Source organism: Stylophora pistillata, chromosome 12 (genome assembly GCF_964205215.1).
Source record: "Stylophora pistillata chromosome 12, jaStyPist1.2, whole genome shotgun sequence".
In the NCBI taxonomy this organism is placed as follows: Eukaryota; Metazoa; Cnidaria; class Anthozoa; order Scleractinia; family Pocilloporidae; genus Stylophora; species Stylophora pistillata.
Window position 1 is genome coordinate 2,764,434 of NC_142530.1, and position 13,216 is coordinate 2,777,649.

General features: G+C 39.2%; 3 protein-coding genes across 4 annotated transcripts; all 3 read left to right on the forward strand.

Annotated features, from left to right (window-relative positions):
* The first annotated feature begins 557 nt into the window (after positions 1–557).
* Positions 558–4,738, forward strand: LOC111323459 (heme transporter hrg1-A). Of its 2 annotated transcripts, none has more exons than XM_088741676.1 (2): positions 558–1,107; positions 4,604–4,738. In XM_088741676.1, the coding sequence occupies exons 1-2, from the start codon at positions 771–773 to the stop codon at positions 4,675–4,677; spliced, it is 411 nt and encodes a 136-aa protein (XP_088597802.1). In that variant the 5' UTR covers positions 558–770; the 3' UTR covers positions 4,678–4,738. The 2 variants fall into 2 exon arrangements, with proteins under 2 accessions (XP_088597802.1, XP_022782540.2); XM_022926805.2 differs by lacking the exon at positions 4,604–4,738 and adding an exon at positions 2,856–3,265 and having other exon boundaries at positions 600–1,107.
* Positions 4,739–4,858: 120 nt separating this feature from the next.
* On the forward strand, positions 4,859–8,265 carry LOC111323458 (heme transporter hrg1-A). The gene is made up of 2 exons (XM_022926804.2): positions 4,859–5,197; positions 7,133–8,265. The coding sequence occupies exons 1-2, from the start codon at positions 4,861–4,863 to the stop codon at positions 7,279–7,281; spliced, it is 486 nt and encodes a 161-aa protein (XP_022782539.1). The 5' UTR covers positions 4,859–4,860; the 3' UTR covers positions 7,282–8,265.
* A 1,389-nt stretch (positions 8,266–9,654) lies between these two features.
* LOC111323525 (juxtaposed with another zinc finger protein 1) lies at positions 9,655–11,283 on the forward strand. The gene has a single exon (XM_022926903.2). It carries the CDS (start codon positions 9,724–9,726, stop codon positions 10,402–10,404), a length of 681 nt encoding a protein of 226 aa, XP_022782638.2. The 5' UTR covers positions 9,655–9,723; the 3' UTR covers positions 10,405–11,283.
* Positions 11,284–13,216: the final 1,933 nt, after the last annotated feature.

Here is a 13,216-nt window from a genome sequence, read left to right on the forward strand (position 1 = left end):
TGTAGTGTAATCGTCGCATAGTTGTGCGGTAGACTAGTATCGAGTGCAATATCATTGTTGTCAATGAGCACGAGTAAATTTTAGTTGCAATTTGTAGTCCTTAAAATTTAAAAGTGTACTCGTGCTTATTGACACCAAATTGCACTCGATACTAATCTACCGTACCACTATATGACGATTACACTCTCCACTTCACTTCACGAGAAATCATGCCACTTCTAAATGATTTACGTTACATTAGTGTATTTAGAAGCGTAACACAAGTTAAGACAAACGAAATATTGACAGTGCACGCGTGCCATTTGTAATTTGCATTCGTGTTACATGAAAAATGCACTCGTTTTCAGTTAATCAGAAGCGTGTAATTTTTTCATGTATATTATTACAGGGAAAATAGACGGTCTATTATGAAGCTTATTTTAAAATATTTAGTCAAATTTTATGAAATTATTTCTTCACTGATTTAAACAGCAGAAAGTTTAAAAAGTAAGTTGGGAGAACACTGGGAAGGTATTTATAAAAAGCAAGAAAGGTTGTAGTGATGTCAATGTTTTTTGGAGAAGTTTAAGGCGGATTACAACAGTGAACCTGAAAAATTAGCGAACAGTTTTTCTGATTGCGACCGTGAAGCGTTTGTTTATATCTTCCCGTAGCTATCTCTGCGTCAGTCACCTATGATCGCGTGACTAACCAGCTCCCGGCCTACTTGACTGTACCAGACGCAGAGAATCACGAAACAAGACTCGCTTTACTTCCAGCTTCGCGTAACAATGAGCGATAAGCTAAAGCGAGCATGGGCAGCTTACCAAAAGTACAAACTGATAACACGAATTATCGCAGCCTTCGCTGGTGCGATTGCGGGATTCTCTGGCTCCATAACCTACGTCAAAGTTTACCAAAACTACAACGCTGCAACATGGGCCGCCATTTCTGCAGTCTTCGCTATTTTGTTCCTCCGCATTAATTTCTCCGTTCGACGCGATCACGAAAGACTCATTCCAAGGGAAACATTTACGTTGTACATGTGCGCTGGTGTAGTTGCTTTGGTAGCTGGATTGGTTGCGACTATCTCTTACATCGTACTTGGGGTGAAACACAACGAAAAAGGTAAGACAGACTCATAAGAGAGCTATGGAATCCAAATTTTATTCATGCGACGCTATCGACTTAGCTAATTCCTGCAGTACTTGAGACGCTCAATGGTACAGCATTAGGGCGCGGAAACCGCGGCAGCCTGGAAGTAGTGCCTCGTTATTACCGCTTCAGTATAGACGTTTTGTTGTGTAGTATCCCTGAGTATTTTTGCGAGTTGTGTCGTATTTTGACGAGCCCTACGGGCTCGTCAAAATACAAATAATGAGTAAAAATACTCAGCGTACTACGCAACAAAACGTCTAATAAGTTATTTATTATCCAACACGCCAAACTGTTGTTTCTGCGGGCGAATTTCGCGGATATTTATTTACGGGAGTTACAGGAGTGCGTGACAGAAGTATGCGAAGCGGAACGGAATTGGCGCGTTGTTGTGCTGCTGTTTCTATTTTCTTCATTAAATGAAGAACTTTTCTGGTCGTCAAGCTGTTTTTCTTCGTTCGATTCATCTAAAGAAGTTGGATCTATATTTGCCAGCCATTCTGACACTTCGTCGTCGGAAATATGATTCAAATTGTCCGCCATTTGTTTTTTTTTTTTTCGTAACTACAATCCAATTCTTCGCTTGCGCGATGCGAGAAAACCTGTTTAACCGGTACTCTACAATAGACGAGTACAAATACCACGTGATATTTGTACTCGTCTATGGCGTTATTTGTACTCGTCTTGGTGTAATTGGATAATAATTGTTTTAGTATAATTTCAGAGCTGAACAACAGAGAAATTTCTAAAATCATAACATTTTAGTAACATTTATTAACATTTTAGTTTAACATTTTATATAAACCGCGCGGAGCAGTTTATGTACCGTCATATAAGGAACCGCTCGACCAATCAGATTGCTGGAAACTCTTTGTTCAGCTCTGAAATTATACTAAGAGCGTTTATTCGCCCCCCAGGGAAGTATGAAATTTAAACAACGCGAGCTCTGATTTTCAAATCTATGCAAGACCTCGAGCAAACCTTTTCCTGGACTCATCTAAATAATTCTTGGGCTAAGAAACGAGCGCCTTGCACTTAACGATCAAGGAATTATGCAGATCTTCTGACCTTAAAAGAGTGGTGAGCTTTATTAGGTAAATTTTTGATGACATTTTCAGTGCATGTCGATTACATATTCGCATAGGAAGCCATTCCTCTGCTCAAATTTTTCATTCTTTCAAGATCACAGAGGAGAAACCGAGTAATATTAGAAGTAGTACTACTTCAGATACCGGAATAGAGGGGGACATTGGGGTTTGCGGTATTGCGGTATTGAACAATTTTTTTTGCGGTTTTTCGGTGATTTTGATTTCAAATTGCGGTATTGCGGTATTTTTTTTTTAGCATTTTGGACGGTATTAAAAATTATCCTCCTAGTCTTCCACAGTTTTCTGAGCCTTTTCCAGTTTCCCAAAGTTTTTCCCATTGAAAAATGCATCGAGTCATCAAAATCGAGTTTCAACTCGTTATTGAAGTATTGCGTTACTCGGCGATTTTATTTTGCGACATTGCAATATTTGCCGAATTTTTTTTTTTTTGTTTTGTTTTTTTTTTGCGGTCTTGTGGTGTTTAGAGTCCCTCAATGTCCCCCTCGCGCCTCGGGACAGGCTCCGATTTGATGGATCACTTAGCTCGAGAACAGAACTTTTGCCCGCAACTCACTCAACTAAAACCTCCCAAATATTTAGTTAGAAATTATGAAACGTTTATAATCTTTGCAGAAATAACCGCAAAAGGCTACCTGGTGGTGTGTATTTGGACTGTTAAGTGCTTGAGTTGGGGTTTCTTCATCTTCATGTCTGCACGGAGTTTTAAAAAGAAGTACCTTGAATTTTCTCCTGGTTTGGTGCAAAGTATGAACCAGACCTAAAGGCTGACGAATTTTAGTGCGGAACCTAGTGAGAACCAGGCTGCAAATGTTGGCATGCTTTTATGTTTATTATACTGTATTTTAGTGGATCGTTACGTACAAATAACTACATGTAAGAGTTTACACGTCTTGAGTAGAGAACTTCAAGGAAGGATTGGTTTTAAGTATGTACTGTAGAAGAGGATTCAGGGAGGAATCATGGCAAAATTTAATTAAGTAGTTATTTAGGGAGAATACCCCAATAAAAATCGCTATAGTGTACGTGTTGTAGAATTTTCCAATCTTATTTTTCAGGGTAGATCCAGAAATTGTTGGTAGGGCTTCAATACTCAAAATTCTTTAGATAGAAAGTTGCTCAAATATCTAAAAGTTGCTCAAAACGATATCCCGAAAGTCGCTACAGTTTATTTTTCACATTACTCAAATAAACAAGGATTTATAATGGTAATTAAACCGAGTAGAGTGCAATTTGGTCTGAAATCATATGCGTGATTTTAAAATCGAACGAGCGCGCAGCGCGAGTTTTATTTGAAATCACAAGTATGATTTCAGACCAAAATTACACGACACGAGGTTCAATTACCACTTTATTACATCCATTATGAAATCACCCAAATACAGGACTTGGTCAATTCAAATATCTTACTGATGCAGAACTGAGCCGGTTTTAAATAAAAAGTGAAACCAGAAATGATTTTACATCTTATTTTGTACGCAAAACAGAAAGACTTTGACGTCATGTGTCAAAAACTCAGTCAAGCGTAAAATGATGCGATTTAGCGCAAAAAATGGTGCAATTTGTGAATAAATCGCACCAATTAGAGCCAATCAGATTATAGGGACCACCAGGGATTTCAAAATGGATGTAATAAGTAACTATTTTCATTTTCCTTTTTTTTTAACCTGGTTTTTCCTGCTGAACGAGTTAGTGCCTTCTTCTCTTTTCTGAAACATAACATCACCGAACAATCATTCTCGGGACGATTGTAGAAGGGGATTTGTTCATCTGAAAACACATTCGCTAATCTGGGATTCTTGTCCTTTCAGGCTGGGGATGCCTTGGCTCAGAAGAAATTAGTATTTCGCATTACGGTGTACATTAAGCTCCCCTCCTCAGACAGGCCCTCCTTTAGGAAGCCTAAAAATCAGTGAGCACCCTTCACCCTTCACCCCCCACCCCACCCCCTCTTTCTGCCAAGGCTTAATACGCAAAACGCCCTATCTCATATCACTCTTATTTTCACGCCAAAACTGCCTCTAAATCTTACACAGCCAAACGAATAAACTATCAAAGTATGATAAGCTAATGAAACTAAAACTGCAATCCTTACTCCTCCTTTATTAGACTGAGTTCGAAACGAATGCACCATTTAAACCTGTTCTCGAACCAACCTCGTGTCCACGGTCTCTTATCTTCCCGCCCCCCTCGAGCGAGAGAGGGGTACCTCTATATATCGCTCGTGCGTGGGGGCGGAAAGATGAGAGACCCTGGGAACGAGGTTGTTCTGAGACAGCCTCATGCCTCAGGTGATGATAAGAGGGCCGAGTGATCGACTTTATAGAACACCTAAATCCTCTTTCATTTTGTTCACTTTGAAGCTACCATTGCACTGTTTGCTGTGGCACTCCGTATGACTTACTCAACGCTTGGAACAAGCTACAATTCCACTTGATCGTGAAAGATCATACTCGGCTTCCATATTTTTGTTTGCGTTACGTCACGCGTTGAAATGTTGCGTGAACTACGTGGATAAGCGTTATCCCTACCATGGTGCGAAGAGCCACATGGGTAATAACTGTGCCTGGTGATAAGGATATTTTCCAAAGAGTGTCTTTCTCGAGACAGTGACGACGGTATGGGTGAAACTTTAACGCGAGTGTCGATAGGATACAAGAGGTACAAGACAGTTTTACGGATAATTGGAGCAGTTATTGGTATTCTTGTTGGAATCGCTGGGTGTGTAGCTTTTGCTGCGATTTACCACAACCACAACGCAGCTAGTTGGGCTGGCGTGTCAGCAATATTTGCGAGTACTTTCCTGTATTTGACTGTAGCTGTTTATCGCGATGTCAATAGGCTCTTTTCAAAAAGAAAATTTACCATTTTCGAGAGTTTCGGTGTGGGTGGCATGATTTCTGGAATAATCGCCTTCATAATAAACATTGCCTTTGGAATAGCAAGACACGAAACAGGTTGGTGTACTGTGCATGTTTCATGTTTTTAATAGTGCCTGAATTTTCTCTTTTTTTTGTTTTTGAGTGCTAGTTTGTTCAGCATTTGCTCCATGTTTTTATTTCTGATACAACAATAACATTATGGAATAAGTGGGAGGGCCGAAGGCCGTTTTATTCGGTTCGAGATCATGCACTTGGTCCGTACGTCATGATCGAGAGTCAAATATTTTCCCGTTTGTGTAGGTAATCACATGATTTTTCTCGTGCAATTTGGAATAGACAAGCACGAGTAAATTTTTTCAAAGATTAACAAAATTTCATGAGCCCATAGGACGAGTGCAATCTGTGGTCTTTGAAAAAATTTACAATGCTTATTTATTGCACGTGAAAAGTCGTGTGATTATGTAATAGTAATATACATGAAAAAATACGAGATAGCTTATCATAATTATGCAGGAGAAAAGCACGGGCATCATGTGCAAAAATAATTTATTCAAACCCTACAAGTGACATTTTGCACTCGGTCAAAACAACTGTGTACGATCAAAACAACTGTGTACGATCAAAACAATAAGATAAAATGACATTTTCACATCTTTAAGGTGCATAAAAGTTCAAAGTCCGGCCAAACAGTTCAAGAAATTGCTCAGTGAGTTTGGTAATTCTGTGAATTTGTTTGATTATTGACCATTAGAATGTCTGATTTGTTACTTTCTTTGGACTGAATTAACCCTCTTCTGCACTGAATTAACTCTCTTCTGCACTGAATTACCTGTAAACTGCATTTATTTTAACCAATCAGAACGGAGTATTTTTTTTTATGTATATTATTAGGCCTGAAATAAATCATCCAATAACTATTTAACTATTTAACCGCCTCCCGGTTAGCTCAATGGATAGAGCGCTGGACTGTTGTGTGGGAGGTCGAGGGTTCGAGCCCCAGCCGGACCAACACTCAGGGTCTTAAAATAATTGAGAAGAATTTGCTACCTTTCTATAACATCAAGAAATGGTTAGATATTCTAGTCTTCTCGGATAGGGACGAATAAATGGAGGTCCCGTCTCCTGCAGGGTTGGGGTAGGAGACGTTAATTTCCCACACACGAGATTACTGTGTGATGGATGTCCTCCCCTGGGGTGGGATGGGTGGGATATAGGGCGCACTTAATTTGGAGCCTCGCTCTGTTGTGCGACCCTCACCACACTCTGGTGAAAGTGATTAAATATTTTATGAAATAACTGCCGCCCTTTCTCTCTCCTCCTTCTTTCTTACATTTCACTTCTTGCTTGCGCCTACTCACATTACTTGCATAATAATACGTGTATTAATAGTATTTGTCTGCAAACACACAAAGCAACTTGCACCATACAGTAAACCAATTTTTCTTCCTACGTAATAACCTTGTTGCACCCAATAGGGGATTGGATGACTTGGGATGGTTAGTTGACAATTTATTCCCAGATCCCACTTTTCACTTTTTTGCCAGCAGATCAACAGAATATTGAAGGCCAATATGAACCTTCAACTCCCATGACTGACCAAGACAGAATTTCTCCTTACATTATCAACATAATTTCAAGCAGACAAGTGATGAGAATAATGAAAATATCTTTTAGGATATTATTAGTTGATCCCAAACCAAATTCTCTGAACTAACTTTATTTGAATTGTATAGCAGACATTATGGAGAATTTCTTATGAGATCTAGGGGCTGAATGGGTTAATTGCTCTTAATTTTGGTGTAAACTCTGACTTGTGAAAAGAAATCAAATCACTATCCAATCATTTCTAATACCATCATTAATCTTTGACCCATTTGTGAAACATGTTTTATGATCTGAAAATGTAGGAAAGAAAAAGCATTTTGTCAATCTAGTGACAATCATCTTGTACCTCTTCTAAGCAGTAATGATTATCATTTAATAATTGATCTGTGATTCTCTTTTTCACAGGAGTTGTTATTACAGGGAACTTCATAGTTTGCGTGTGGAACTTCATGACTTTCAAGTGGGGCTTGTTCACATTCCTGGCTTCAAGAAAATACAGAAAGATCTACTTTGAATTTGATCCTGAAAGTGGAGGTCTGGTACAGAGTACATGAAGAAGTTAGGACATGCTGAATTCAACTATAAACCATGGGAGTTGACCTGAACCATGATCAAGCTTGCTGGAAGTAAACAACTGTTTAACTCTTTACACTTTTTCATCAGAATACATATTCTTGAGATTGTTCTCTGTGCATTTCCTAAGGTGCTGACAAGGAGAATTTGTTTAACAATCATGAACTGATGATGAAAAGGAACTAGTATGTTTTAAGTAGAAAAGCATTTCTAGGACTGCACCTCTTTTATTTCTCTGTCCTTTGAAAACTTTACAAATCACAAGTTTTTGTGACCAAAGTATACCATTTGGCAGTTGAAACAAAAGTGTTTAATCAAGACTTGGTATCCGAGTACAAAAATTATTTCAGACCTCAGCTAACCTGTACACAAAAAAGCTCTGATACATTATTAAGATGACAGAGATCCATTGAGCATCAGCGACAGAGTACATAGTTTCAGAAAAACTTCATGAATACTGGTGCTGGGGCCAAGTTGGGCCAGCCTTCGAAGGAGCTGTCAGCTCTCCAAGCTAGGACTAATAGTTGATAAAAAATTTTGGTGAATAGAAGCAGTGGTGGGGTATGTTCAGCAGTCATACTGTCAACTGCATTGTTTCATTATTTATTATTTATGGTACAGAGTTCAAGGGAGTTAAACTTTTGCTCACAAGGATGCTCGGTTGTGCAAAAGTGTGAGATGTCTATTGAAGATTTCTTACAGTAATAATTCTGTTTTGTCACTGAAAGAAGTACAGAACATAAGAAGTACAAAGCATGGGATGTCTGTGAAAGATTTTTCTTTTAGTAATACCAGTAACTCAGTTTAGTCTCTTGAAGAAGTACAAAACAGGGAGTACCTCAAGGATTTCGTTTAATGATAATTCTGTTTTGTCATTCAAAGGAGTACAAAACTATCTATTTTCACTCAGACCTGCTGAAATCTGCGTTAAAAAACATTTTCAATAAAAAAATGTGACTATTTGATACTGTATGGTTGTTCAAGGTTGACATATGACCAGCACTGATCGCTAATCCTAGTTTGAATCCCATGAATTATTGCAGCCTGCAAAACAGACATTATTTTTTAGGCATTTTTCAGGTAAACAAAGGGAAGGGCGAGGCAAGCACTAGTCATGACAAGGAAGGGAATGCACCAAAATGGACTAAATAAATTACTTTTTGTATTCATCCTTATGTGCCTGACTCACCTTTCATGCTCACCTGTTCTGCAGTCTAGCATCATTGAGGTCTTGTTTTTAGGCTTGGTTTTGCTTTGTTTTATTGGCAAGACTTTTTTTATCACAGTGCCCCTCTCCACCCAGGAGTATGAATGGGTATCGGAAAAGTTTTATTGAAACCTGACAAAACACAGAGGCCCCAACATGCAATGGACTAGTATTTTTTCCAGGGGGTGTAGCTATACCCCTGTTCACTTCATGCTATGAAAACTGAGATAAAATCCTACAGTGTGTATCACCTGGCTTGAGTTCAGAATTTTAATCAGATTTCAAATTTGCAACTGGCCTTGCTGCTCAACATGAAGCAAAATAAGGAGAGGTCTGCATGCAACATCAACTCACACAATTGCAAGGGCTTTTCCAAGCTTCCTTACCCCATGGGATGTTAGTCCATGGTGGGTTACACTCTCTCCCCCCCCCCCCAGCACTTTTTCAAGTTCCACCTGACAGTTCACTGGTACTCATTTATTCTCCCGAGAGGAGAGAGGCCTGGTAAGAAAAAAGTGTGTTCCCCAAGAACGCAACAAACAACTGCCATACGGAAGTTGTGTAAACATTGTCTGGTAACGTGACATGTTGTTGGCAATAACTGGATTTTAATCCATCAAAAATGTTAAAAGGTTTATTACACCTTGAATTTCCCCATGACAAGGAATACAAAGTCCTCCCAACCTCTGCAAAAAGAAAGGTTTTCAAGTTAGAGAGGGTAGTACCGCTTGTTCCTAAATAAAGAAAGGAAACGCCACCTGCTTAGAAAGATAATTAAATTCAAATTTACGTTTGTGTTTTTATTCTTTTCTTTTCTTTATGTCACATATTGAAGTTTTACCAGAGGTTTTCAGCGGTGGAACTTCGTTCTTTGATAATAAAAATTTACGGCTCCCAAAACTATAGGCAGAAGTTTGAAGAAAAGTTCCATTGAGGAAAAGTGGAAGAACTAGAGAGTTGGTTACTTGATGACAAAACTCATTATTTAAATTTATGTGATGGCAAATCGATCTTTTGTCTGTAAATAATTACTAGCTCCAAATACACCTGTTGTCATGAGTTTTGCTTTCCGCCACGTGCGCCCCACGTGTTTTGCGAGAACCATCTGGAGAAAACATGATTTGCGCAATATAGCTGCTGTGACGTCAAAACGGTTTGAAAAGCTTCGCGATGATGTAATGGCGCGACTTGTCGAAACAGAGGCAAGCTGCAAAAAATGGCTGCCTTTTACCGATACTCTTGCCTATGGCACGGTTGTGGTAAGCAGTGCACTTCCTTGTTAGATCTAATCGACCATATCGAAGTCGTCCATATCGAAAAAGACCCCAGAGTTCTCGAGAAACAAGAGGCTGCTCAGCCGACGGCGCTACCTCTATCGTACATCAACTGCTTCTTCACCGATGCAGCACGCAATGCCAAACAGAAAGACCCTGTTTTGACTGCTACAGAACCAGTCACGCCAAGCCCAGACCACAATGTAATAAAAAAGAAGAGAACAACCCCTCCTAAAATACCTATTCCGACACTGAATACACCAGATACGCTTGACGGGGGAGAGGAAGATGGCAATTTGAGTGACAATAGCGACGATTCTTGGACTTCTGATAGTTTTGCCAGCGACCTGGTATTGAACGCCGTGGCAACAGATGATGGCGAAGGGAAACGATATATTTGTCCAGTTCCTGGGTGCGGAAAACGATACAAGAATGTTAACGGAATAAAATACCATGCCAAGTATGGCCACAGGAAAGACTCGAGCCGACCAAAGCTGAAAGCTCATAAATGCCATTGTGGGAAAAGCTACAAAAGCCCAAGTGGCCTTCGACACCACATACTAACGCAACATCCGACCGGGCCAAAGCATTCTTTACCACAGGAACTTGAAAATATGGCGTGAAAACAAGGAAGTTGTTTTGAAAGATTGTGGAGTCGAAAGTTGGGGTAACTTAATTTCGTGTACATTTCTTTTCCCAAAGGGGCTCTCTGTAGTCTTCAAGACACGAACCAGCTGTTGCCTAAATGGGTTACCATCCGTTTATTTCTCTTATGTAGACTGAGAATTATGTTTCTTCGGCTTTTGAGTTTTATAGATGGGACTTCACAGCCGTACTGACTAATTTCTCAGCAAAGAAGAACGAAACAAGCAGAATTTAGCTTTCGAGTCATGATCCTTCGGGAATATGCGGTAGGAAATGGGTAATCAGATTTCAAATGTATAGATCACTTGACGCGTTGATGACTTCCTTCGTCGCTTCTTCGGTTGCACAACGTATTTCTCTTTTGTCTGATCAGAATATTCACCAGACTCTAAAACTGATAAACGAGAACTTGACCGTTTCTAGCGGCATTTGCCAAACCGATAAGGTATTTGCTAAGTTCTTGAGTTTACGTCTGTTGTTTCTCCGTGAAATGTACACAGTTGACACGAAACGGTTGGCGATAACGTTCCTCTCGTTTTCGTTTCCTTTGTGATTTATTTCCACCAGATTAATTGAGTGCTTACACTGTGCAAGATCAGTGGGATTTCTTACTTGTTAAAGAGAGAGTTTTATTTATGAAAAAGTGTTAATTATTGTACAGTTACGACATCGTGCCCAGATTGTATTTAGACTGAAACAGACACATTTTTAAACGCGTGGTTTTATTTCGCTTTTTTTCCTCTTGGATGTCATTCCATTTAAAAATTGTAAATAGATTAACTTATGTTGTGAACACAAAGTTTTAAAAAATGGATCCCTAATATAATAAAATACCAAAAAATAACTTATTAATTTTAGTAGAATGTTTAGTGATTGTCTCGTATTTCAATTACAGTGCAACCTCGATTTAACGAAGTGCCAAGGGGCTGGGGAAATTGGTTTTTTATATCGAGGGTTCGTCATATCAAGGTTCTGTGGCATACATTTTACTGTAACTTTAGCCTGGCTGAAACTGAAGTATCTTTCATTATACTGAGGTTTTCATTATATAGGGGTTTGTTTAATTGTATGTAAAGTGTTTTAGCTCATCAAGATAATTTTGCCCTCAATTAACCTCTTATCAAACAAGATAAGGAAATAACAGAAATATCTACTTCTTTGGTTGAGTTTAACCCCTTTAACCCTTTACATACACCCGAACATTAGTATTAAAATTCTCCCCACTGTTCTCTTTTCATTTCCTTTGGTAATGACAAGGAGAATTTGTGTGACAATCAACACCTAAACTTGTGATCATTTCCTATATTCTCATGACCTTTAAATTTCATTCAAGGGTGACATGTTAAGGAGAAATTATATGTTCATCGCTCAGGAGCTCAAGGGTTAAAAGAACTTGCTGAGGGATTCAATTATAGAGATCTCAAATGAGTCTGTCAGACAAAAATTTGTGGATAAAGACTAGTGACTGGTGATGCTATGCTTCTGGGAGGGCTCATCATTAAGAGATTTTTATGATAGTACTTGAGCTGACTGAAATCCAATTGAGTCTGTACTCATGTGAGCATTCTAAATGGGAGTCCCATTTGCTAATCATGAGAGCTGTGCAAGCAGGATTGGGCAATATGCATGCATGTGGCTAATATATCAGAACTGTGACTAAATTTGAGGTAGAAATATTGATTATGAAATATATGCATTGACAAAAGCCTTTGGGGTAGACTTTTTCCACCAGAAAGTTATTAGAGGGCTCTAGCCCCTTTCAATGAAAGTTTTATGGAGGCGTACTCTGCCCACATTTTGATGCAAAAATAATCACAATTGCAGCATAAACTTGGTTTGGTTTTTTGTTAATCATGTGATTTTTTCATGAATCATGTCATTAGGATTGCACCTGGAGAGGACGTTCTTTAATAGAAGATTTTTTCTTGAATTTGGTTGTGAACACACTGGGCACTAAAGATTGGAAAGATGTCTGCTCATGGCAACAAACACAACCAAGGGGATTTTGAAAGATTTGAAAAAAAATTGGATTCCGTGGTTAAGCCATTGACCAAAATAATGCTTTTTGCCTATCCTTACCTGTCATGGCCTGCATTGGGGTAAACAAAGGTTGCATTGTTTTTATCCTATGAGTGTCACAGGGGTATCGTCACTGTTACGGCCTGTCCTTACCTGCCATGGTCTACATTGGGGTAAACAAAGGTTGCATTGTTTTTATCCTATGAGTGTGACAGGGGTATCGTCACTGTCACAGCCTGTCCTTACCTGTCATGGTCTGCATTGGGTTAAACAAAGGTTGCATTGTTTTTATCCTATGAGTGTGACAGGGGTATCATTACTGTCACAGCCTGTCCTTACCTGTCATGGCCTGCACTGGGGTAAACAAAGGTTGCATTGTTTTTATCTTATGAGTGTGACAGGGGTATTGTCACTGTCACGGCCTGTTCTTACCTGTCATGGCCGGCATTGGGGTAAACAACGATTGCATTGTTTTTATCTTATGAATGTGACATGGGTATCGTCACTGTCACACCTGACACATGTAAGAGTAAGATGGTGTCATATATCTGTGAGAGAAGATGCTCTGAAACTAAGCCAAGTAGAGTGCCCTGGCAGTGCAGGGGTATAAGAAATTTATACCTTCTACCATTAAACGTGTGTTGTTATACAGTAAAACCACATTTGAGTGAACTCAACTTTTCCCTAAAGAAATCTTCCTGGAGGACCAGAGAGGACCATCCAGCCAGAGCTTATCCTGTTCCCACAGCATGAAGCAATTAGGAGTGTTTC